Raw genomic sequence first — 27303 nt, 5'->3', positions numbered from 1 at the left:
GACTCATCCACCTGTCTAAATGCTGAGATCTTACTTGGTGGCATTGAGACTTGCAGCCAAAATAAGTTCCCCTGCTTAGAAAAGTTTGTCTTTATTCAAAGGGTCTGTCTTTAAAGGAAGAGTAAAATATCCAAGAAGCAATAAGTGAAATTTCTGTAGAAATAGTATTTTTTGATGTGAGGAAACCTGTTAATGGATTTGTTGCTTAGTGTAAGGAAGGCTTATTGATAGATCTGGTTTCTCTCTCAAGAGGCAATGCCTTCTGAGCAGTTTTTTTCTTCAAGTGTGAGCAATAAGCCTCTGACCTTTCGCTTAGTCTCTTAACGTTTTGCTTCAGTAGCTCTCATGAAGTGGAAAATTTTAGTAGTGGTAATGCAGTAACCCAAGACATAGAAATTAACTTGCCTTAGTGAGGTTGCCTGTCTTCTGATACCAGTCTAAATGCTATTTTTTAATTAAAATATTTAGTTTTTTTCTCATGATTATTTCATAAGCCTCCTTTCTGTAGTGTAGGCATCAAGTAGCTTTATCTCATTATCAGAGCTAATGCTTGTTCTGGGTTATTAAATCTTCCATGAGGAATATGGAATTTAATTCTGATATTTCTGTCTTCCATCAAGTCTTTCTTTAGGTTCCATTTCAATTTTCCAGAGATTAGGTGTTATTGTTAGGTGAATTAGCATTTTTAATAAGTAGTGGGTTTTGGAATAAAAGGTGAGATGAGCTTCTGTAGAGCCATTTTATAACTGTTCAGATGGGGAGTTTAATATCTTGGTTAATAGAAGCTAACATTTAAAGAGTCAAATATATTTAAGGTTTAACATTTAAAGATGTTTTTCCTGAATGTTATCATAGAATCATAGAATAGTTTGGGTTGGAAGGGACCTCTAAAGGTCATCTAGTCCAACCCCCCTGCAATGACCAGGGATATCTTCCACTAGTTCAGGTTGCTCAGAGCCCCGTCCAACCTGACCTTGAATGTTTTCAGAGATGGGGCATCTACCACCTCTCTGGGCAACCTGTTCCAGTGTTTCACCACCCTCATTGTAAAAAACTTCTTCCTTATATCTAGCCTGAATCTACCCTCTTTTAGTTTAAAACCATTACCCCTTGTCCTGTCGCTGCAGGTCCTACTAAAAAGTCTGTCCCCATTATGATTTCCTACAGTGGCTAATGGCTCACTAATTTAGACTTAGCATTGTGTAGGATGAAAGAGCATTTGTATTAGTTTTGTTTTTTACACGACATGAAGCACACTGCTTTTACTAGTGGGGCTGAAAGCAGTTTTGTTGATGTACTTGTGACAGGTTAGCTGGTAAGTGTCTCTTCTAAATGTATTAATGCAAAAGATCTGAAAATGACAATATAATGTCAAAATTAGGTTCTGAAGGCTTTGTTTCTCTTCTCTACATAGTGCTGTTTTTTATAATCCTTTTAAAATTTTATTTTCTTATGAGTCTTTGTGTTTGTTCCCCCCCTGTCCTTTCTGAATTATTAAACATGTGTTTATCTGTAGGGGAACTTGCATATCTTTAGGTAAGAACCAGCTATTCTTGTTTGTCCCTGTTCATTGAGATGACCATTGTGTCTCTAACATGATTTTGACCTTTGGGTCTATAGTACATAAATAAAATAGTAGTTTTTGTTAGATATCTTTTGATGAAAGCAGTCACTGTAGCTTAAGAGTTACTGCGTGTGGACTTGGGTCAGGGAATTTAACTAGAAAGCAATTTTTCTTAATCCATTTGGATTTGTTCAGATGACCAGTTGCTTAAACTTTTGATCAAAATACTAGACTTGGCTGGTACAATATATACTGTTTTCCTCAGTCAGAACTCTGTTTATTCAAATGATAAGTGTCTGTCTTCAATCAGGTCTACCTCATCTTGCTCCTGTTTTACAGTAAATGGCCTCCAGGTTGTATAAAAGTACTAGCTGGAAAACTATGGAGAGCTGGAAAACAACTGGAGCCTGGTTTCATGTCAGGGAGTTTCATTGATGCTTCTTTGTTCATGTTTTATATTTTTAAGTGCTGGATGTGTGGACAGGCCAGAACTTTGTTGGGCAAATCTTAAACATTGAACTATTTTGATTGTAAGCAACATTCATAACATGTATAACAGACTGCAGATGTTTGTTAGAAGTTTCTCCTACAGGACTTATTTGTAGCAATGAAAAACTTTGGCTTTCAGCTTCCTTTTGGCAAATACTTGCATATTTTAATTGCTTGGTAACTCAGATCAATTATGGGATAGCAACTACAATTGGACTCTCTTTTGTTTTGTTACAATTTAGCAAATGTAATATCTTCTCGGTGAGGAAAAATTGTTAATACAAAAGTCTGGCAAAGAGTCATATTTAGTGTACTGTTGCTACAACTAGTGCTGCTTTTAAAGTGTTTTAAGTTTATTTTGCAATGTTATATTTGACATTCCAATTAAGAAGTAGTTAGATTTTTACATAAACATTTCATGATAAAGGTTATTCTTGGCAGGTTAGTTTTTCTTCTAAGTAAACAGCGATGACTTGCACTTCATCTCATCCTTGATCTTGCAATTGGAGAAAATTGTTGTTTTGGATCAGTCCAATGTTTACTCAGTTTTAATATTTGCCTAGAATTGTTTCCTGTGCAAGGAAAACTTAACATTTGGGAAATCTAAAATGCAGCATTGCTTTATAACACCCAATTTTCAGTTAAATATTTTAGTATACTTCTGCATGATGGTACAGTTAGTCCAGACTTTGTTACCAGTTAAACAGCCCTTCAACTCCACACTCACCAGGATGACTTGTGGAGTGAATCTTAAATTAAATCATTTGCAACTTGTTCTGTAAAAGTAAGGTATCCTCCATGCTCCCATGGATGTCTGTTTTGATACTTACCTACTCTCATGACATTTCTTTAGCTAAAATAAAACCAGAGTAATTCTAAGCTGCAGCATAAAGTTCTCTAATATGCCTCTGAAGATGTGAATATATTGTGAATGTAATGGAATTATATTACGTGTATCAACTGTGAACTTGGTGATATGGTAGATACTGCTTTCAGACACTAGTTTGCAGGTAAGTAAACAGTGAAGTGCCTTAAACTGATTACAAATGAAAAACATTTGCATTATGCTCAGCTGTTGAACTGTATTTAATCTATGTTTTGATTTTTATTACTGTAATTCAAAAAAATGAAGTTAATAGAAATGGAAGAATTGCTTTTTATATATTGGTTCCATGTATCTAAAGTGGCTCTTAACTCTGGTGGAACCAGATTAATTGACAGAATGTCGTAATGAGGAAGTTGCTATTAAGTGAGTTCATATATAGATATCTTCTTTTTTTTTTCTCTTTCCCCGAAGGGTGTCTGAATCCGTTGAAGTGGTTACCTTCTTTTAGCACCTTTGTCTTGTGAAAAATTATTTATTTCTGAATTTTGCCTTAAAATAGTTGAGAAGCAGAATTTTACTTTCCTTGTGAGTATTAGTTGTTAGATCAAGGGGAAATTTTGACAGAAACCTCTGTTCCTGTTTGCTTTCAAATGGTCAACAGTGATGGTGATTGAAAAAAAAAAAATCTGTCTTTGCAGTTAGACCCTCAGAAAGTGCTTCATCTGTACATAGACAGTGAAGGGACATGGTAGGATTTTCCTTTACCTGAACAGGTGATTGAATTAGAGGCATGGAATTAAAATATTTGGATTTTATTCCTAGCTACTGTTCATTGTAATTTATTTGGGGACAGATTTTTGCCTTATGTATACATTAATTTTTTGGCTGGTGAATAACATTTCCCACATTGTGAGAAAATAAGGAACTTTTTTAGTCAGTTTTATTCTGTAGATCTTGTGTATATACAATATTTTACTGTATTACAACAAATGGAAGTGGGAGAGGTGGGAAGAAACATCAGAAATTATATATTAATGCAGTGTTTTAAATGCAGTATTAAAATTCCGAGAAGCAGCAAGTAACTAAAAGACAAAATAATGAAGCAGAAAAGACATAAATCTTGATACATAGCAAAGTTCTATAATCAACAGAGTAGGTTCCACAGTAAATCTTGGCTTATTTTAGACTCTCTTTTTATGTTAACAAGTTAGATTGTTATCTGAATTTTTGGCCTGTAATACAGCATTCTGAAAGTATGAGTTCTGTGTAAAACGAAGCTGCAGTAGCTTATGTGAAAAAAGGTCTTTAAAAAGCACATAAGCTTTTTAAAGAAATATTTATTCGTGCTTTTGTTCAAGTTACTGACTTTGGATATTTTCTGTAAAAGAGTGCAATTTTCAAGTTTAGCCTCTAAGGTCACCAGATAAAGACCTTCAGAAAAATCTTTATAGGCATGTAGACTACTGTAGTAGTGATAGCCAGGTTTTAATATCGAAGATGGGTGAATATCTTTGCATCCAAATCAGTGACTGATAAACTGTCTATTCATACAATGCTACCTTTTCTGGCTCAGACAGTAAGTATTCTTTTGTTCAGTCATTCTGAGATGAAAACCAGTAATGACTATTCACATTTTTTCCCCACATAATTTTGAATTTCATTTGTCTTTTCTCATTTGTTGTGTTATTCCTGTAGTTCAGAGCAGTGGTTATTTTCTGCTTCTGATGACATAGGAGTGAGAAGATGTCTCCATTGTGTAACAGTTGCAAGTATTTTGGACTGTTTTCTTAATCTAGTTTACTTTCTACCCCAAACTTAAATTTTGACAAAAATAAATTTTTGACAGTATTTTAACAGTTTACTGGGAGTGACTCTTCACTGCAGACAGGTTTTACTCTAAGGTATTAGCCATTTTCAGTTGACTTTTTCTTTGAAAGAACTTCAGCCAGCTCTTAGCTTGCCTTCTTGCATCAGTATTTTTCTACCAGATTTTTTTAGTTTTCCCTTTGCTAATTTTGAAGTAGTAGCTGAAACATATTTCCAGGCTGAAACAATCCCAGTGTGCCATATGGAGGTTGATGAATAGCAGGAGTGTTTGGGAGTCTTTCGTGTGGTGAAAAGTAAATTTTCTTTCCTCTTTCAGTGGTGGTGTTTTCGTCCACATTTTCTAAAAAGAAAATACATTTTTTTGATCCAGTTTTACTTTTTGATTTTGTAAGTACATGCTCATCTTCTACAGGATGTCACAGGTTTGCTTTCTTAGAGGTGGAATTAACTAGAACATTTTGGATTTTAAAAAAATCAAATAAGAGAAAAGAACACCTGAAATGTAAGTAAAATCTGGTACCTAACTTAATGGTTCTTCTGCACTATGAAGGAAAGGACATGTGGACTGCTATGTCTTATAAACAGCAGTCATATTTGGAAAGTATGAAATACAATTTTTCCTGGCCAAGATGTGAGAACAGCAAGTATATTAAAATACTCAGCTGTGCTTTGACTTAGATTTTGAGGAAAACTTAAAATCTTACAACTCACGTTGAAACTAGTCTTAAGAAAAAAGATTACTTGCAGCAATATCTTTTGAGAATAACGTAATGGTTGTTCATTCTTGAATGTTTTCAATACTTGTAATCAGATTGCATTAATAAGACTTTGCACCTGCTATAGATGACAGTCTTTTTGAGTGCTAACATGTACAATGAGATTTACATTGTAGTGTTTAGTAAAAATGTGTTGCAATTTCTGGGATCTTTCAGTCTCCTTGATGCTCACAATCAAGGGGCCTCCAGATGGTCTGTGGGCTTAACCTCCTTTAGCCTAGTGGCTGTCTCTTCTGTATTAATATTTTCTTTCAGGGGATCATTAAATGTTGCTGGTTAGTGAGGTGTCCCCTAAATACCTTTGTAACGTGAGTAATATTAGTGCAATTAAACTGCTTTCTTTTCCAAAACTGTCAGTGTAGACCTGACTTAAACGTCATGTGGGGATTAATGTGTTAAAAGGAAGTAAACTTTTCTTCAGATTGGTTTTTGCATCCAGCTGTAGGAGGATGACTTAAAAAACAAAGCATACTGGGAGGATCACAGTTATTTAACACTGTACTCTCCCCCAAAAAACCCAACTTGCTTGTTTTGGAAATTAGAAGCTGGTTTTACCTAAAGAAAGGAAGATCTTAAACTGTCTTCCATCTTGTAAAGATCAGAAATGGCTGGTATTAAAATAAAGGTGAATTTGAGAGAATATGTAACTTTCTTTTTGAAAACAGTTTCTTCTAAGTCTGTAAGATAGAAGTGGTGTGTGTGTATGTGTTCTCTCTCACACACAAAACTGCAATCCATTTCTATCTTTTCCAGGGTTAATGTGTGTTAGGTGATGCATTGGGAGGCTTTTCAATACTTAGTTAATGAAGTTGTATAACAGAATACTATCCTACCCAATTATTTATTAATTTTGTGTAAAATATACTGGTATATGTTGCAAGGTATGTTAAGACTGATGTTTTTAATATGCTGTGGTAGCTGTCCTGCATGTTAAATTTAGTATTTTTTTAATGACAATACATCTGTGATTTTAAAACATTGTTTGAAGTAAAGTACTTGTTTGTATTTTTAAAGAATAACTTCAGCTTAGACTAGTAAATATTTTTGGCTTGTTTTAACTATGTTTGGGTTTTTTTTCTGTGGGGCTTAGATGCTGAGGACTACCCTTAGCAACTGAGTGCTCTCCAAAAGATGTAGAAGGAAAATGAGGGAAGGCCCCACAGAAGTTGAAGACCTTTCTTGTTTTTTCCCAAAACAAAAAGCAGAGCAAAGATGTAGTGCATGGAGGTTTTTCCCAAATACATTCCTATACTTCTGCTGTTAATTAGTATTAAGTGGAATTCCCCTTTTTTAATAACTTTGATACTTCCTTTACAATCTTATTGAAATGATGGAAGTACTGAAGAAATACACTGGACTAACAATAAATCTTTTTTTCCATAAGGGAAATCAGAATTTTTTTTTTTCAACAGCTATAATTACCAGTTACTACCATTAGGAATGTTTTTCCAACTTGTAGCATTTACTGGAATATATGTATCTGCATATATTTCATGCAGTCTGTATTCCTGTTTTTACTGATGTGATAAGTTTTTTTAATGTTTGGGTTTTTTTAATGGTGTAAGTTAGTGAGTCATCTCCATCAACTCTCTTAATGACTTGAGTCACCGGAGAGGAGATTGGCTTTAACTATCTGCTCTAGCCCTGTTAGAATCTTTTTCTCAGAGACCGTGTCCTGTTGACACCTATTAAACTTAATAAAAATTCTTTTCATTAGACTTCCTCTTTAAAAATAGGGCTGTGTAGTTTTCTGTATGCTACATGTTTTATAGCTACATTTACTTTAATTGTTACCTAGTTTAATGTATTCGCTCGTGTAATTTTGTGTGTGGTAAGAGAGCTTACTTTTTTTCCCAGACTCCTGGGTGGGAGCTATCATTCAATTCATAGAATTCTTGAGTAGTTTAGGCTGGAAGAGATCTCTGGAATCATCTAGTATGACGCCCAGCTCAGAGGAGGGGATTAGCTCTGGATTTAGGTTCCAGTGCTCAGGAACGCACAGAAATCTTGGATTTTGAAAAACAATCAGTATTTTTCATTTAAAGTTATTTACTATTACTGCATGTGATGGAATAAAATGAACTATTTTGACATATTGTAACTTTTGGATCTTAATTGATGGATAAACCAAAGACGGAAAGGTGACAAGAGGGATGGGTGGAAGAGAAGGCTTTTATTACTTTAACTTCTTGCTGGCAGCTTAACTTCCAGTGATAGTCACTGGAGTGAAATAGTAGAATATTCTGAGGAAAAGACAAATATTGCACAATCGAAAGTATCCCCCAAATTCTAGTTTTGACTGCCAAACTAGCAATTTTAACCACTTGTATGATATGTCTTTAAAATATAGGCATCTTTCAGTAAATTGCAATTTTGTGTAATGTTTAAGGGTCTTATGCCTCCTGGAGAGACGTTTGGAAATAATTTTTCTTCTCTAGAAAGAACTCAATGACATAAACTGCTCTAGAGTAATGAATTCTAATAAGAGGTAAAGAAACGTCATACCTATTTTGACAAATATGAAGTCTGCTAGACAATAGAATTCAGTTTGCATGTTAATGAAAACAGGTGAGAATCAACAGCACTGTGAATTACATTTTGCTCTACACACACAACTTAAAGTGCTAATTAAGTTACTGATTTTAATGTGCAAATTTATGGGGTGTTCTTTTTGTGATAAAGCATTTTTTTGGTGCTGTGTCTTAGTGTTACTGTGGTCACCATTCCTTAGCTGAGAGGTGAGTGAATAGTCCTGTGTTAATTAGGAAGTGCATCTCCTGGCCACAAACACTTGAAGAAAACTGTATGATCTCTTATTGTAATATTTCTGTTGATATCTTGGTTTTTGTTCCAAAATATTCCATGCTGTATTTTTTCCATACCATAATTTTTTTGGCAGTTTTGCTACCATGAATGTTGCGTCAGTTGGAGACAGGATTTTTAATTGTCTTTGGGCTGCTGCAATTGCAAGGCCTGTTTCCAGGGGAAAAAAATAGTGTTGGTTTGTCATTTAAAAAAACCAAACAGTTTTATTACTACTAGTATTTTTGTTTTCAGTGTGAGAAGGGAATTCCATCTGATACGTTTCTCCTGTATCAGTTCTTGGGTGTCTTTTCAAAAGTTAGTTTCATGGTTTTATAGAGTGAATTTAAAAATACCCTAATCATTTTAAAAACAGAAGAATCATCTTGGCAGTTCTCTGTATAGTTAGACTCCTGGTATCAGTGGTGATTGAGATGTAAGAATGTTGTGCATGATATACCTCAAATGCTCAAGAAATCATTTCTAATACTTGTAAAAAGAGGAGAATCTATACTATATTAAATATACAGTATATATGTAATCTGAAAACTGAGTGTATTCAATATTTTTTGTAGATCTACTTTTTACAGTTGACATTAAAATGAGTTGGAATTCTGAGGAAATAAAATTTTTAATGCTTGTATCTAAAGTAACTAGCAAATATAATGCTATAGTTGCATCGTAGCAGTTTTTCTAAAAGCAAATTACTTGGATGAATCAGACCTTCTTGAGGTCTGTTTGCATTAGTGAGTTCTGAAGTATTTTGTAAGAATCCTGCAACAGAAGTAATTTGGAAATCTTTCTTCTGAGTTGTGTAAACAATTATCTTTTTACAATAAGATATCATTCTTTGTTTGCTTTCCTTTGTTTTGTTTTTTTTTAATCTTCCTAAAGATTAAATTACATGTTCTTTGTCTTAAGGCTTCCTTTTCCCCCTATAATTGCATATCATCCATTTTTCTTGTTCTCTTCCAGTTTAAGTTGTTTTCCCAGGTACCCGGGTGACTTCAGAGGTTCTTAATCACTTCCCTACATATTTCTGTAGTAAAAGTTTAGCCCTCCTCTCTTGCTGCTCAATTTTAACTCCCTCTTATGGGTAGTTATGGGTGGCTTCAGGGAAGGGGCTGAAGCAGGCTGCTACTCAGCAGAAGAATGGCAGTTGCATAGTGAGGAAAAGAAGCTCTGAGAAGATAACGTAATCATTGTTATGTTCTGCAAAGAGCTTGAGTATCCAAGAATGAAGCTCTCAGGTGGGCTGGAATATCAACCAGCACTGGTTCGGCTACTCTGTCATAACTGCCTGTTGGTATTCCTTTCTCTGTCATATTTTGGGCAAAACCTGTGGAATAGCTGACCTAATTTAACCTGCAGTAACTTGTTTATGCTCACATAGTAAATAGCTGTCTAGGATGTGATTTGTGTGGGATAGGTCTGAATTGTTGTTATCATCTGGACTCTTGCAAATACAGGCTTTGGCAAATTATCTAAGTACATGTTTTTATAGTTAGTATGTCAAGCATTTAATTACATTAATGATATATGCTGTCAGTTAACATTTGAAATTGAGTATTTTCTCTGACAGGGGTTTTATCTTAAATTTGCAAATTCCGTGTTAACGGTATAGAAGAATTGCCCCGCGCTGAAAATGGTTTTTTATATGGTAATAATTCAATACCAAAGTTAAAGCTACAAAATGGCAAATAATTACTTCATAGTTTTTGTTATAAAGGTTAGACTAGACTAAAACCAAGTAAAAATTATGGGTTCTACCCCTTCTTTTGTTGTACTTACTGTTAACTGAAGACTGGTAGCATTTCAAGCTGAGAAAAAACTGCTTTATTGCTAGGAGGAAGTGTAGTGTGCTTTTTAAAAAAAGTGTATGTTATAGCTTGCCAATGCTTCTATCCTTTGCAAAGAAAACGAGTTAAGTTCTAGTAACTCGTACAGCTTTATAGCTCTGTACTTAACATCCTTATCTAGCTGGTATTGTATTTGGCCCTGCCTTATATGGCACATTTCACATTTAAAAAAAACCAACACCAACTTGGAGTTGAACCTGAGATGCACCAAGTAAGTTATGTGCAGTAATTAAAAATCTGGTACTTTCCCTTGTAGCTAAAGAGTCTCTCACAGCTGTTTGTGGCATGTCCTGCTTTCACACATGCATATATGCACGCATGCGTGTACGCACAGTCTTATTAATGTAAACTGATAGCCATGGTGTTTTTCTACCATGTTGGGCTAGGGATTGACATTAGGGATAATATACCACTTTTCCTTCTGCTTCTTCATGTCAGGGTTGCGGTGTAAAAGCAGACTGATATCAACAAGGTTGTATGCCGATTTTGTGACTAAGTTGTTTGTATCAGTTTGTTGGTATGTTTGATCCTAATAGGGCTGCTGATTTTGCTTAAAATGTCAGCTGACATTACTGTGAAAGATCTGACAAAGTAGTTGCATGTTTTGTTATGCAGTTTTAACATGGGTTCTAGGGTCAGAAGAAGAGGTCTTTCTTAGTGTTCATCAATGGCCTTTCATAGCTGGACCTTAAAACCTGCCTGTGTCTTTTAGTTATGAGGCCTTACCTTTCTTCTCCAGACTAAGCCATTTTCTTTTGAAAATAGTGTATAATCTTATGTTAAGTACATTTTCTAGGTTAATATTAGTAAAAACAAAGTTATTGACCAGAGAGCCTTTTGTCATGTATCTTATGACAATTTCCCATACCAGGATATTTTTACAAAACTATTTACTCTGTTCTGTCAGATATTGCTGTCTGCTGCTTTAGGTGTGTGAAGATAGAAGACTTATGTTTGGCATCACAAACATGACTGAAGGAAAAGGAGTTATGTGAAACTAAAAATACTATGAATGTATTTTCATTTGATTAATATTTCCATTTAAAGGTTGCTTATAGCAAGACTGATTCAGTTGCCTAGTATATGGAATTGTTTTCAAAGTGCATCTGAACTTATACTCTTAAATCATAAGTGGGATGATTTTCAGAATCAGGTAAATTTTTTTTGTATATGCTTATTCTCAGTACATATGTGTTCACTTGAGAGTGGAATATACATTAACATTCTTGCAGAAAATGCATGAGAATTTTTGGTATGTTTCATTAGTTTTCATTTTGAACTGTGAATTTGTTTCTATTTCATCCTTTTGATGTAAACTAATACTGAAGTCCCTTGGAATTATCTGTGATAGGTGTACTTTGTTTTCCTGTAAGCGATGATTTTTGCCACTCTGGGTACTATCTTTTGAGTATTGTTTCACAGCAGGCCGTGGTTCATGATCAGTAATGTCAGAACTCTATTGCTGTGGGATGACTGAGCATCAGTTGAATCTGGATCAATTTGGCATGTTATTTGTTTGTTTAGTATAAATGCATGTTATATAGCTTATGTTAATATCAGATTTTTATGCTGGTTTCAAATGGATGGTCAGTATCTGAACTAACATATCAGTAGTGTGATATAATTTATCAAAACATGTACCACCACCAAGTTAAAACTATTTGAACAAAGATGAACTGGCAGATTGAGTTTATATACCGTAATATAACACATCAGAGCTTGGTTTCCAGTCAACACAAGCATTTTAGAGTTGTGAAGCCAGATTGACTATTACTGAACCACGGCCTTTAGGCAATACTGTAATAAGACCTCTTTATTTACATTTTAACTGTAAATATACTTCTTATTAATGAAAAACACTGCGTGAAGATGGATTAATTTGCAGTTGATCGCATAACTATTTGGGAGCTTTAGACTGCTTCATCTGATAAATGAAACTTGTGATATTTAACCTTTAGCATTATGCAAAAAATGTACAGCATTGCTATATTGAACTTATTCCAATTTGATTTTACAAAAACAGGGGAGTATAGTTAACTTTATTCCTTCTACATTTTTGTAATCAATGGAAACTTTTGAAACTTGAAAATTTTTATTTTCATGGAGTAAATGGGAATGTTGCAAGTTCTAAGAATGATAGGTTGACCATGAAAACTATGTTTACTTTCAGAGAGAACAGGAAATGAGAATGGGTGATATGGGTCCTCGTGGAGCAATAAACATGGGAGGTAGGGATCTGAAGGAAAAAGGCTTCTGTAATGTAAAATTTCTTTTTCTTTGGGACTGTACATATTACTCAAGCACTACTGATTAGTGACAACTACTGGTAAAAATGAGTAAACAGTATTAGGAAGTAAAAAAAGTCACGTATTCTGCTTCCAAACAGCTGGGGTTTTTTTCCCAAGGTGTATCTTGATTTTATTGTTTTGACTACCTGTGGGAGAAAAACATGATGTGCAAGTTAAGAGAAACAAAAAGGCAGGGAAAAGTAATGCTCTAGAAATTATCTGATACAAAAGAGGAATTTTCTATTCAGAAAGTATTTGCCGTTCTTTTGTTGGAAGTTGGGACTATAATTGTGTGCAGTGAAATGATGTAGAGCTTAAAATTGGTAAGTTCTTGTTGATGTATCTGACAAAAGATAAATCACTAATGTGGTTGGTGTTTACTAATTTATTGTAAGTCTGTAATTGCAGATATTCTCAGTTCACTTTTGTGACTTAAAATATTGTCACTGCTAAAAGCTGTTACTGTGAAGTCTAGAAAAGTATGTTCTTAATAATTAGTGCTTGCTTCGTATATTCAGACTTGAAACAGTTTGGAATCTTACTTATCTAGAATATCTGCTTTTAAACAAGACTGAAACTTAGGGTATTTCTTTAAAAAAACAAAACTTACTGAACTGTATTAAATGCCAATATGTATCTCTTGGAAGCTTCCTGATGTTCATTTAAAATGAATTAAGAAGATAATTTAAAGAAAAGTTAATACTATTTTTTTGTATTTTAAATTTGAAAGTACATAAAAAACTTAAGTAAACTTTGTCACTTGACCTTTTGAGTAATGTGAATTTATAGATGCATGAATCTGCTTGGTCCAGATTTTAAAATACATTATTCACCATTTCCTTGCATTCATTCATTGAGACACACTTATAGTTGCAAAATAGAAATAGGCTTTTTCTTTCAGTGAAGAGGAAGAGCTTTAAAAATAATTCTAAAGGAAGACATTGTGAAGTTACCTACAAATAAGAAGCTGAAGCATAAATTGTGACTGAATTTTTTTATCTTACAGTTTTACTTTTGCATATTATTGCAGTCTACTTGAAAATTTCTTTTAATTAGGAGACTTTGTAAATATTGATACTGTGCCAGTTGTCCGTATCCACAAGATACACTTTTTATGTACAGACTTTAAATGTGTATTTATAGCAGTCAGTTCACAGCCCTTTTCTTGTCAGGTTTTAACACTTAACAGTGATGTTCATCGTAGGCTTGCTTTGTAAGCTTTGTGCTGTGACTTGATTTTAAACTTGATACAAATGCTTTTAGAAATAAATGTGTAGTTGCAAAAGAAGGTACAGTAACAGAAAACTAACATTGTAAAAATGGAAAAAATCTATAGTGAATAGGTAAGATAGTGTTTGTTTTCACAGTATCTGGATTTTAGGTTAGCTCACTATAGAGACTTTTTTTTTTCTCCAGCCCATTAACAACCCCACCCCTACAACCAAAAAAACCCATCCCTCAAAACCTGCAGTAGACCTTTTAGTAGTAAACCTTTAATTGTTGATCTTACCATTCTTTCTCAACTTTTCTGTTGGAATTGTAACTTTAACTGGCCTTCGCCTGTGCCATTTGCGACTTTTCATCATGTGGGACAATGGGAAGCTGGAGTATCTTCAGTAATGGGAATACCCGTATGATAGCCTTACTAGAAAGCAAGGTACTTTTGTGATGGATTTAATTAGTGTTGGGCTAACTTGTGCAGAACCACTCATTTTTCCATTTTCTGCAGCAAACAAGTTCTGAGAGAATCTATGTGCCTCATCACAGCGCATGACTGGATCTGTAATACTAAGTGCAGCTGATAAGCTTTTTAATATAGAAAAAGAAAAGACTTTTTTGGGAACTATCTCTGCATTGATGGGGATTATTGACTATAGCTTGTTGCCAGCTGTACCAGACCTTGACGTGTGCAGTTCAGATACTTGGAGATACTTGGATACTTTTTCAGCCCTCTGGATTGCAGAAAAAGACCTTTTTTTAGTGTCTGTGCATTGTGGCATGAACACTGATGACTGCTTTCCATCTGTTACTGAACCTGGTCCAGTGAATTAACTGCTAACGTCAGTGTCCCACAAAAAAGAACAGGCAATCAAGTGGTTAGTTTTAGGGTCTGCTTTGGAGCTAGGAGAACCTCTCAGGTACAGCTAAAATGCTGTAGTGGCCTGTTGCTGAAACTGTGCAGGGCCCCACTCTCCCCTTGCATTACACTCCCTAGCTGTCCTCCTGTCAGAGCTGACTCTGCCTGAAACTGGCTTAGTGATATAGAGGTTTGGTAGTATAGGTCACTATACATCACCCTGGAAGCAATATGGGTGCATTTGTGTGATACAGAGGATAGGAACTTTGTTGCAGTTGAAAGATAAGTGAACACTACCTGCGTGTGGCCAGCTGGCTAAATTTAATTGGGCTGGTAAGCAAGCTGGTAATGGATAATAGAGCATTGATTGCTTTTAGTTAATGGCACTACTACCAGCAGTAAGCGCTGCCATCATGATAGTCCTGCAGAGTACTGAAGATAAAGGTTTCTCCTTATATTGGCAGTTCAGGCTTCCCCTTTTCATTCTATATTTAGTCACTGAATGGATGACTAAAAAAACAGTTTTAGGGCATATTCAACTGTAATCCTCTTGAATTGTAGCACCATATCCTACCTGCTATGTGAACTGATCATGCTTGTGGGTCGGTAAGAAGCATCCGACTTGCGCATACCTTTGTTTTGGCTTAGTGTCATAGGGAGAGGTCTTGGAGTTTCTCATTAATAAGCTCAAATGAGTTCTGCTTTTCAAAATTACAGGATTTTTCTCTATTGCTTCTAAGAAACTTGTTTAGCACTTTACATGTGCTACTGTGTTGCATGGATTGTTATTGCGAAGCAGCTTGCGGTTGACATAATGTGTATGATCAAGCCCAGGTCTGCAATTTCAGCAGAGTATCTTGGATGCAGTGGTTTCACTGACTGCTGTGATATATGTACTCAGGGCAGGTAATGAAGATGCAATTTTGCATACCTGCAGATAGTCATATTACTGTATCTGTGCTAAATGGCCTGCTTAAAATGATGTACATTTATATATTCATTACTAAAGAAGTTACAGTTGTGATGAGAGGTGAGAGGTTGATTTTTGAAATAAAAATAACAAGTTTATCAGTCTAGCAACACGTCATATTTCTTGATATTCTTGTATGTTGTCATGACTTAAAATGTAGGCTAGATTCCAAAGGTATGTCATCTTCCATTATCAAAGTTTGGATGCACACTTTTGGCTGAAAAGGGTGGATTATTGTTGGCGAGGGGGAGCGCATCACCACCAGTCTTAAAGTTGATGATATTTCATAATAGCAGATGTAAATGATAAATATAACTAGACTTTTTTCTTATAACATGAGAAAATGTTAAGAAGGCAATTTTACCTACCTGTTGAGTATGTTAGTGGGTACTGGAAGAGTGGTGTTTCTTAGCACAATATTATAGCTAAATGATCTCCTCAAAAGAAGTTTTTAAGCTTTTCTTCTACCTCCTACTGTGAGTCAGAATTTTGGAGGAGACTTCTGTCACTTTCAATTCTAACAAAACTTCACTCAGTTTTCTAGTACTTTTACTATAATAAATTACATGAAATGCAAGATTTATTTATGCCATATTACAAATAATTTATTGTAAAGTTGAGCACCATCTTTGGTATTGTATTTAGATGTTAGACTAATATACTGTAACATTATGTACATTTAACATAATACTGGTAGAACAGTTCTTGCAAATGTATATTTAATATGTTATGATCCCTAAAGAGCCAAGTTGCCTTATAGTTGCCAGTTACTGCAAAATCACTTGAGATTTTTGCTAAATTGTGGTGTGTATACTGCATATATATGCTATCTGAACACTTCAGTTCCTGCACAGAGACCGTACAGCTATCTTTAGCTGTAAATTTCAGGACTTTGAAATACCTGAGGCAGATTATGTAATGCAAAATAATAGGAATTAATGAAAATCTGTTTAAAAGCAGATGATTGAGATAAATGTACAGTCTCAAAGAATATTTTTTATTTATTTCAAGTATTGGAAGTCTTGTACATTTGGCTTTTTAAATATTGTAAACTGTTTGTTTATTCTTGTAAAATTCAGATAGGACAGCTCTAAGTATAGATTGTTTTGCGTAGATGCGTTTAGCCCAGCACCTGCTGGTAACCAAGGCCCTCCTCCAATGATGGGTATGAATATGAACAACAGAGGAACTTTACCTGGCCCTGCAATGGGTCCTGGTCCTTCCATGGGACCAGAAGGAGCTGCAAATATGGGAACACCAATGATGCCAGATAATGGAACAGTGGTAACGTATCACAAATTTAATTACTTTGAATAGCTGTCATGCCTCATGGCCCATTTTTGTTACCAAAGATATTTTCACACTGAGTAAGAACATGTTACATGTTTTGAATCTGTTAAAAATAATTGATAAAACTTGTTCATGCAAATAATTTACAACACAGAAGGGAAATCTTTATTTGATATTACTATGAAAATTCTACTTCCCTTAGTAATGGGGTGAATTCTTTGAGCGGTAACCAGACTTTAAATTGAGGTTAGAATGTACAGCACTTGTGGCAAAACTTTGCATGTATGACCTGTCACAAAAAACTCACTGATAGAAGGAAATCACTTCTGTGAAGTGACGAAGGAACAACATACCAGAGTAATGTGTAGATTTAGGCATTTGCTAGTTTTTCTTTTGTGAAACTAAATTCTATGTTTTAGCTTGTTGGGGTTTTTGATGAACAGTTAAATGTTGGAAGCTATGTAGTGTGAAGATATCTTTGTGTAAACTATTTAATTTTTAAAAGCAACTTTAGTGTTTTTTGTATTTACTTTCTAACACTGTTGAAAGCATGAGATTATGACAGTAATTACTCCACTTATAAAATAAGTATGCCAATAGCTGTTAGGGATAACTGTCATATCAATACAGGAAAAATAATATTGCCCAGTTCCCAAGGGTGGTAGGGAATGTCTGGTATACATCTGGAATTTTTTGTCAAGAGCAGATATGCCATTGGGATGCAGTTAAAACACTAGCCACTTTCTCTCTGTTCTCATAGCCAGTCACTTTTCCTAGCTGTAATGTCTTATGTAGAGAAACAACTATATAATTTTTAATCTGATTTTTACATATTTTTCACTATTATTCTGTAAATAGATATTTGGGGTGTTCTGGTGGAGGTGTGATAAAAAGGAGTATATAGTATAAACAGCAATTCCATTTTAGTTTTACTGGAACACAGAAGCATTTTGTAGCTGTATTGTTTTATATATGTCTTCTCAATGGTATCCATATGTGATTGAGCAATCTATATAATGAAGTTTGGACAAAATCCTTTGTTCCTTAGAGGAGAATGAGATTTTGCTTGAGCACAAAGTACATGATGAGTCTGGTCTTCACCAGTTAGAGGAGAGGATCTCACTTCACATCATAGGAGCTAGCTCATTTTATCAGTTGTATCATTTCTCACAAAGCAGGGGGGATGCTTTTCACAAAATACTGTTTTCAGAGTTGCTTTTGCTGGAGACCACTTTGTTATTGGTCACCTCTGGAAAATTGTCTTGTGATTATATAGACACTAAAAAAGAGGTATAAGGAAAAGAACGTGGTATCATAAATCATGGTATCTATCTCAAACTGTTGTTTTTCTACAAAAAGTCATTCCAGGTATGGACATTTAGGGAATATAATGACACTGCAAAATACATGTTTTAAAAAATTTCTTTTTCTTCAATTTTTTTCTGCATGCTACTGAAGGACAAATTAGATTTTTTTTCTCCCCCCCCCTTCATTTTGGACTTTCAGGGTTTTTGATTTGGGTGTCAGGCCCCTACAGAAACGTGTAGCCTTATTGTATTTTTCCTGTCATTGGAAAGACACTTTAAAGATGCTGTGAGGGCTGTCTACTAAAACACTGTAAGAGTTAATTTCAGTTTCCACTGAGGCAAATGGAGAATATGCTTTATAGACCAGAAATACAGTTTTCATTTTTTAACTTGGATGTTTTTCTGAAGTCTTTTAAGGGAAAGTTGGAGCAATCTTCTTTTTGTTCCATTGCAGTCTTTTGAAACATAGATTAGCTTTGAACATAACATTTTTAAAATAGCTTTTTCCCTCTCATACTTTATTGTAATTAGTTAATTACTGCAGTTTTCTTGTTAGCTGGAGGGGAGGGGTCCTTGTTGGAAAGGGGACCTGACTTTTTGACCAAAAGTCAAATGGTAAAAATTATCAGAAGTATGTGATAAGCTATTTGTTGAAATTCATATCCATTGCTAACAAGCTGGCATGAGTTAAAGATAATGTTTAACAATTTTTAAGCAGTGCTGCAGATTTTAAGGTACTTTGGGGCAGTAGCAGATCCTTATGCAACTGTTGAAGTAACTTTTCTCTTATTCAGTGTCAAGTTTTAAACAATGCACTTATATACAACCATGATCTAAGTTGCATATATTTTTATCTATATAGATATAATGCTGTTTTTAAATAATAGATATAGGAATTAGCAGACTTTAGAACTGTTGAGCTCTACTACTGTTACTGGAGTTAGACTTTCAGAAGAATTCTTCTCTGATTTGGGCATATAAATAAAGTGCTAGTATTGAATGTTCTTGTTGAACTCTGAATACCTGGCCAGTTAATGTAGATCTCTGTATGGAAGAAATTTCTTCTGAAAGCATAACTGTCCTCAACAGATGAATGATGAGTTATTTCAAGCTCTGAATGTACCATATATCTATGCTTTTAATGGTTTATGTTATGTTGAGTTAATGCTTTAAATTTCACCATGTGGGGTTCTATTTTTAAATGCTTGCATAAATACTGACCTATAAGTGCTCAGATGCATGTTTTCTGTTTTAGGTCTTAATTGCTATAACCAAATAAATCTGTGTAAGCACATATACCTTTATTAATATTAGGCACAGAACTAAAGAAAATAAATGTAGAACATTAACTGGATTTTCATCTTCAATTGATATTTTAGATTAAGCTTTAGATATATATCAAGTTTTTTTAAACTAAGCATAGTCCAGTTATGCATTTTGTCACTAGTTATGTCAGTTTATTTGGACTGGGTTTTAAAAGACTAACTAAAGATTCCTAAAGTGCCATACAAAAGGCTGACTCCAGGTAGTATGGACTGAAATATCCACAGATATGTGGGTGTGTAAGTCTTCAGGTTATATTGCTATTAAAAGAATAAGCCTGCAGTCTCTAGAAATACAAAAGCACCTTCCCCCCACCCCAGTTTGACAATGTTTCTGTGTCATTATTTAAGGGAGAAGCATTGTAGTTGGTACGTAAAGCAGAATATGGCTCAGGCATAAAATTGTTTGCTGTCTCTTCTGTTACATAGAGAATATGTATTGCTTCAGATGTGCTCAAAAGGATGCAGTTACATTCAGCACCAGAGTTGGTCTTAATACTTAAGTTTTTAATTTTTAATTTACTTTACAAAGTTGGAGCGTAACATTAGCACTCTTTAATTTCCAGCTCTTTTTCCATAATAACTAATTGAATTGCTCCTTTCTTCCCTCTATGTGTGATCCTGATTCTGCTGGACTATCTGCTGAACTTCATCACAACATCACTTGTGGTTTTTGTTGTAACTCGCATTTGGCATGTTCCAAATGGACTTGTATTAGCATAATGAGAGATTCCCTCAAGGAGGTCCATCACAGATGGGTTCACCTCTGGTTAGTAGAACGGGCTCTGAAACTCCTCAGCCGCCAATGAGTGGTGTAGGTGCCGTGAGTGGTGGACCTGGTGGCTTTGGTAGAGGAAACCCAGGGGGCAACTTTGAAGGACCTAACAAGCGTCGCAGATACTAAAACTTATTTCATTCCTTACTGTTTAGAAATTCCAGTAAAACTATACAGTGATATGCCTTTATAATTTTAGCTGTTATCTGGAAACGGTTTTATTGTTATTGTAGTCTTTAAAACAGTTTCTTTTGTAAAACTTTTTTTGTATTCAGTCATAGGCTTTGTAGTATAGAGCAGAAATGATGTGGATCATTATGTAAGGCAATGTGTTTGTGACTCTAGCAAAATATAATGTGTGACTATGCTGTAAAACGTGCAGTTACCTGATTACAATAAAATACAAAAATCACTTGAAAGGATTTTGGGAATGTTATTACTAATACTGGGTGAGAATAATTTTATGCTTAATTATAAGTGGCATCATTTTCATTCTTATGTAGCTTCTACTATGTGTCAAGAAAGTTCCATTCTTAACAGTGAACCTGTTTAGCTAAACTGCATGTTGCAGTACATACTATGAACAATTTATAACACAACTGCTTTTGTTTCGACTTTTGAAGAGCATCAAATTTTATATGAAGTGTTCTCAAGGATACTGTGTCCTTGCATCTCAGTCTCCCTTTGCAAACTTAGTCACAATAGGCTTATCAACAGAGTATATCCGTTATTCAAATTATAGGAAAATTTAACTTGGGGGTGGGGGGGTGAACAACAAGTTTGGAAAAAGAATCTGTATGTACGCTTTATTCATAACAGTATGAATGAATTCATTTAAACTGTACTTCAACAGAAGAAAAATTGTTGTGACATGTGTGTTCTACTGATCGTTAAAGTATCTTGCCATTGCAAGGAAGGAGACATTTGTGCAAGTTGGTTTAAAGCCTTCCACTGTGTAATACATCTTTATAAGTATACATTTCACCCAATGGTTGGTTTGAATGGAAACAAGTCTGTTATCATTGATTAACTGTTTAATTAGGAGGCAAATACGTGTTTTCCAGTTAAAATAATTGTTCACGTAGTAGAGTAATATGCATTTAGAAGGATTGCACATGAGTATTCTTGATAAATGTTTTACAGAATGATGAATTTGAAAAATACCCATTTCCAACACAACTTGGGCTAGATTTGCTGATTGAGTCTTAAGATAAAACTGATGATAAAGCTATTAGGAAGGTTATTATGATTCAGATTTTGTCAATCATGGAAGATGATGGAAAAGACCTATTGGTTCTATTCCTGTAATGGCAAGAAAGTAGGTATATTTTTGGTTACTGTTGCTTTTTTCCTGTGCAAAATACTTGTAAAATATTACTGTTATGTTTTTATTAGTTCACTCACGTTTTCAGAAATAGAAATTACTAGAATTTATGTGCATGAATAGTGATACTAAATTGATTAAAGACTGCTTTGAGATAACATGGTGCCCTAATTATATCGAAATGGTATGTACATAGCTCAAAGCATGGGATGCAAGCAGCAGAGAGAGCATGTATGTGTTACTTCTTAATATAGTAGTGATGGTCTTGGTGAATTGAATTGTGAGCAAATGGGTAACATTTGTGGCAGTGCTGGCGTTTTGGAAGTACAGTTATTTAAATTGCCAATGTTATGGCTTAAGATAGAGATCGTTTTCATGTAATTCAGGAGCTATCACACGTGTAGGTCCTCACTTGTGACATCTGTAACTGCTAAGCATTTTCCTCTAGACTGTCTTTAATGTTGCCCTTTTTTGCTTGACTTGATACATGCCACACTTTATAGTTTGTAATGCAATAGTGAGTTACGTTTAAAGTCTAAAATACTCTTTCCCTTACTTGATATATGTATCATGTTAGAGCACTCATTCTTCAAAAAAAACCAAAACAACAAACCTCTGCAGCTGGTTTTACTTAGCACACTATTCCTAAAACTCAACATTTGGGAAAATTGCTGTTTTTTCACTAGGTGTGAAATAGTGTTTGCATATAGCAACTACTTAACCTCTCTGCTTTGGTGTACTGCATTCAGTTGAAAAAGCAGTTTACATTGGTGTCTAGTAAGGTGTCTAAATATTAGATTACTTTTGTCTCATCTTTTCTGCCCTTGTCCATGGTGGTTTTTATGGGGATTGAGAAAGTACTAGTGTGAGTTGGTAATTCTAAACTGTAAAGCTGTAAGGGGAACATGTTGTAAATATAACTTGAACTAGATTCAAGAGGTCTTTTCAGTTTTTCAGAGGAAAAGGCAGTGTCATTCAGGCCTCTTGGCTAACTGCTGTATATTTGTTTAGATATGTACACCCTCATCCTTGTAGTATCTTGAGAATGTTTCAGAAGTACATTAAATACACCAAATCTGCAAAAAGTACTTCATTCTTTCCTTGCCAGCCTCATGCTGTTTTAAGTGCGTGTTTGTTGCACTGCATTTTTGCTAGCAAGCAGAGGTGTGTATGTATTTGAAAGTTACTGTAGTTTTTAATTAATATTAGTGATTTTCATTATACAGTTGTGATCTACCCTTCCTGTAAAACTCAGACTTGGATAGCTCTGCTGCATGGTAGCAGTGGATTTATCTGCTGTCCTTATTGCAGGAAATCATCTAATCTCTTTTTAAATACCCATGAACCAAGCCTTTAAGTCCTAAAAAATAAATACTGAAATGTTGAATTTGGGCACACTTTAAAGATTTCATGAAGAATTCCTTTTGTAGCTTATGACAGACTGCCAAATTCTGCTCTTAATAAAAGCTTTCTTAGGGCTGCCTGGGTGTGTTGATTGTATACAGCTCAACTGTAAAGACAGTGATTTTCAGTTTGCCATATGTGGTAGTAACTGACTCTAGCTATACAATAAATACATTATTTTGTTAGAAAAGGAATGGTCCCAATTTGTTTCCTGAAAGTGGTATGTAGATGCAGCCAAGCAGTTTTTTCTGCTTGAAGGTACTGCCCATGTGCTGGAAGTGATTAATTTTTTTTGTTCCTCATTTGGCTAATCAGTTTATCATTTTTTCTGTGTACGCTTGTACTTAAGTTTTTAACCGTCTTTGGTCTGTCTGACTAGAAAGCACAGTGAAGTCCTGACTCTTTCTGCTATATGCTGTGGTAAAACAAATAAGCTTGGAAAAGATATGAAATTGACAACTACAATGCACTTACTTTTGGTTGTACTTACTGAGTTTTTACATTATTCCTGAAATTTCAGTCTAAATGGCTTAATTTTCACGAGATACAATTTTAATACTTAAAGATAGCAAAGCTTTACTATTCCACACACCACAAAACACCATTAGAATTCAGCTTGTCTAACTGCATTTGCATTTATCACCTCAGTCATTTGAAGGGGAGCCATTGGGCACTTAAAATAATTCATTTTGTTTGTGAGTTAATTTCTTTGTAGTTCTGTCCAGTGTGCTCATTAGATAAAGCACATTGATATCTTGGGAAACTTGGTGGTGATTCAAATATACTTAACTGTATTTATTTCCGAAGATAAATACAAATTATTATGGACTACCTAGAAAGAAAATTCCTGACCTTAAGTTGCTTTATTTATTCTCCAGGTATATTTTATCCAGTTGGTCATAAAGGTACGATAAACTGGAGACTCCTATTAGAACAAAAGGTTAAAATAGATGGCAAGAAGATAATACGAACTAAATGTTACATTAATTTTAGCCATAATCCAGTAAGATTTTATAGTATGCATTCTTTGAGGAGCATTCTGATCTAAAGTACACTGTCATATTTTAAAATGTTATACCAAACTTATTTTTTCCCCTTTTCCACTTTTGATTTCAGATTTTTTTAACTTGAAAAATAGAACAATCTGTAATTACAAATTCTTTTGAAAGGTAGTAAATACAAATGCATTAACTTTTATGAAGTACTGATTGTTAAATGGTCACAATCTGCCTTCACATAACTTGGCTCAAAAATGCTGAAATAACCAATCTAAAGGAAGATTCTCAAGTGAAAAACATAACTCCTTAGGCCTTTTGAATGGAGAATAAACTTTGAGGTGAGATGTTCAGCAATTGAGCGGTGTGCTCTGGCATGAAGCTCATTTTGCTTAAGCATGTTGTGGAAACGAATTTTTTGGCATACTTTATATATAAACTTTTGTATAAGGAGTTGGATTGTAATTCTTCTCTTTTCAGTGAAGACAAGTCAAAATAAACTGTAATTGAATTATTGAAATGGCAGGGAAGGCTGGGTAGCAACTGATGGGGTCATTTTACATTGGACCGCAAATGTGAATTGGTTCTCAGACCCATTCCTGAAACTTCAAGTGGTGCATATCCATAGGTGGTTTTACAGAGTATGCATCCAGCATCTCTTGTTAGCTTGTATCAGTCCAAACTTCCTGGATTCTTGAATAGTGAGTGAGCGTGGCCTATGGAAAATACAGAGGTTGGACATTAATCCTTTAGGTTATTGGCTGTTCAGTGCTAGTTTGCTGGCAAACGTTGGACTGTATCATCCCAAAAGTATTTGCTTTCTTAAGAATCCATTCAATGAAGTGTGAGAACTTAATAGAAAGATTGACTAAAAACTTGAAATACTTAATGTCGGGTATAATTTTTCCCATTGGATTGGCTTTTTCTTGCCTTTCGGGACACACCATAAAATATTCTTAGTCTTTGTAGGTGGTCTCACCAATTTGGTTGCTTCGCTGCTAGGAAGAAATCTGTTTTGTTATTAGTTTTGGGGTTTTCCCCATAAAATATTCTAAAAATCATAGCTGTAGGCATTTCAGGGTTGTTTTCACAGTAATCCATGAAACATTGAAATTTATCAAAATTAAGTTGTCTATGTCTAAAATGTAAGTTGTAGAATAGATAAACTGAACATGAAATTTTCATGAAAACAATACTTTTGATTTTAAATGCATGGAAACAAGCCCTCAATGTGTTTGTTTTCAGTGGGATAGATTTAATAGGTCTTTTCCATCTTGAACTTCCTTAAGCTACTGTGAAAATTAATGTAATTTAAATTTGGAGGTATTCCTATTGATGATCTCTGCCTGACTTCTAAAAGCAGTAAGAGATGGGTTTCTTCAGAAAAGCACTTTAGAACAGCAACTATTTTTTCCTAATTGAAGGAACTATTCAGAAAAGTTTAAGTTCAGAGTTAAGCATAGCATACTTAAAGCTAAAACTGTTTTAAAAAACTGCTTTTATATAATGATTATTTTGTACCCAAATCACATTAGAAGGAAAAAAAAATCTTTGTGGGTAAAAGCTTACTGATTTGTGTGTAGTCCCTGAAAGAGAGGGCAAAATGCTCATAATAAGAGGTATGAGATTCAAAAGGAACTTAATGGTGTTACTGCATACATGTGTTGATAAGGTTTTTTTCTGTTTGTTTTGGTAAATGGTTTGTCTAGAGCTTCTGTTGTTCCTAGTTTTACTAGTGTTCTTGTATATCTTAATTTCTGTAGAGTAAAGCATAGCTGTTTAATTTGATTGAAGTTACATGCTAACTGTATGCGGGACGTTAAGTGCTTGACTTGAAAGAAGTCCAGTGAGAATAAAGATACTGTTCTTGCCTTTAATTTTGCAGTAAAAAAAATTGCATAGAACCTTGAACAGGAGTAAGTGTGAAGGGTCCTGTATATAAATGAAAAAAAGATGGGGGAGGGGGGATAAAGTAACACAATAAAAATTGGAGAAATGTGGCTTAATTTTCTATCTACAGCAGACTCACAAAAGTAACTTTAGAGCTTGTTATACATGAAAACCACAAACTAATTTTTAATGCGAAAGATGGAAATACCAGTTACATTAATGTCTTGGATTTTTTTAAACTTTTGAGTTCAGTATTGTGCAGATGGCCAAGGAATATCAGAAAAACTGAAATGAATTAATGTTCAAAAAAAATTTAATATTCATGGGATGTAGGGTGGGGTCACTGCAGTTGGCTATGTTTCTTCTATGTTGTTGTTATGAAATTGTTCTGTAGGACTTGATTTTTGTGGCTGAATACAGCAACTGTATACAGCGTACACACTTCATGTCGTAAGTATGAAACAGCTGATCTTAAGATTGTTAGCCTCTTATCAAACCAGTGAGAATCCGGTCTTACACTTTTATGTCATAGCCAGAGAAGTGCCAGACAGAAGATGGTGTAAAGGAAAATAAAATCGTGAATATTTATTAGTAATTATGGGATAGGATTAAGGTATTTTCATTAGTTTTTTGCCTTAATTTCACTGTAATAAATTTCTTATTTATGTGGAAGGGAAAGTAATTTTATTCTCACTGAATATTTGAAAGAAAAAAACAAAACACCCCTGCCAAGGAAACAAAACAAAAAAACCTAGTTCCTAACCCCCCTCAAGCAAAACAGGTTTTCCCTCTTTAAATAACCACATATACTTAAGCAAGTTGGAAGAGGAAATGTAATAAATCTAAAACCATGTAAAAACCACAAGGCTTTATTGTAATTCTTTTTGCAGCTGTTTGCTCTTGGTGTTTTGGGCATTTTAATGTGTTTCTTTTTTTAAAAGTTCCATTACTGTTCATTATTTGCTGTAAAACGATTTATTCTGCAGCGCTGTTACTAAGCTTAAATATTTTTATCTAGTGTAAAATTGCAGGAAAAAACCCTGCATAAACCTATTGCAGTTGAATGCAGTCTTTGAAGTGCCAGCTGGAAGTGGTCTTTCAAGCTGCTTACAAATGTTTTAAATATTTGTATGCTAATGGGAAGTTTGAAGCCTTTGTGTGTGTATTTAAAATAATAATTCATTACATGCATTGCTGCAGATATGAATAGCCCTTTGCCCTCCTTACTGCTTGGTCCTGCTTCCTGCTGGCTTTGTGCCACCCTTGCACCTCTGTGCCCATACAGTGAGCAGGGTAAAAGAAATCTGGTGAAAATTTTTGATTCTGCTCATTTCAGTGTGGAAGGAAAGAACAGCAAGGAGCGGGCAGTAGAGCAAGATTCTTAATAACTGTGTGGGCATAGGTTAGTTTGTGCTGTATCTATATGCCACATGGAGAATGTAGTTTTTTATGTATGTTCTTATTAAGTGAGTTTGGATGACTTTTAAGTACTTCTAAGAAATATATAGCTTAGAACAA

General features: G+C 34.5%; 1 protein-coding gene across 4 annotated transcripts in view; it reads left to right on the top strand.

Annotated features, from left to right (window-relative positions):
• PSPC1 (paraspeckle component 1) overlaps window positions 1–27303 on the top strand; it is a 64197-nt gene that overhangs the window by 20135 nt on the left and 16759 nt on the right. Inside the window, exons 7-9 of one of the 4 annotated variants that reach the window (XM_010572611.1) lie at window positions 12314–12371; window positions 16593–16762; window positions 20116–20594. The exons of the other annotated variants lie outside the window; for them this stretch is intronic. Coding sequence (XP_010570913.1) covers window positions 12314–12371; window positions 16593–16762; window positions 20116–20301 — 414 coding nt within the window. The 3' untranslated portion in view covers window positions 20302–20594. Of the gene's footprint in view, window positions 1–12313; window positions 12372–16592; window positions 16763–20115; window positions 20595–27303 lie in introns of those variants that run through there. 4 annotated transcript variants of the gene reach the window in all.

This window comes from Haliaeetus leucocephalus, unplaced genomic scaffold, assembly GCF_000737465.1.
Source record: "Haliaeetus leucocephalus isolate CR32 unplaced genomic scaffold, Haliaeetus_leucocephalus-4.0 Scaffold351, whole genome shotgun sequence".
Classification (NCBI taxonomy): Eukaryota; Metazoa; Chordata; class Aves; order Accipitriformes; family Accipitridae; genus Haliaeetus; species Haliaeetus leucocephalus.
The sequence above is the reverse complement of the archived record's forward strand: the minus strand, read 5'-3'. Positions and strand labels throughout refer to the sequence as shown.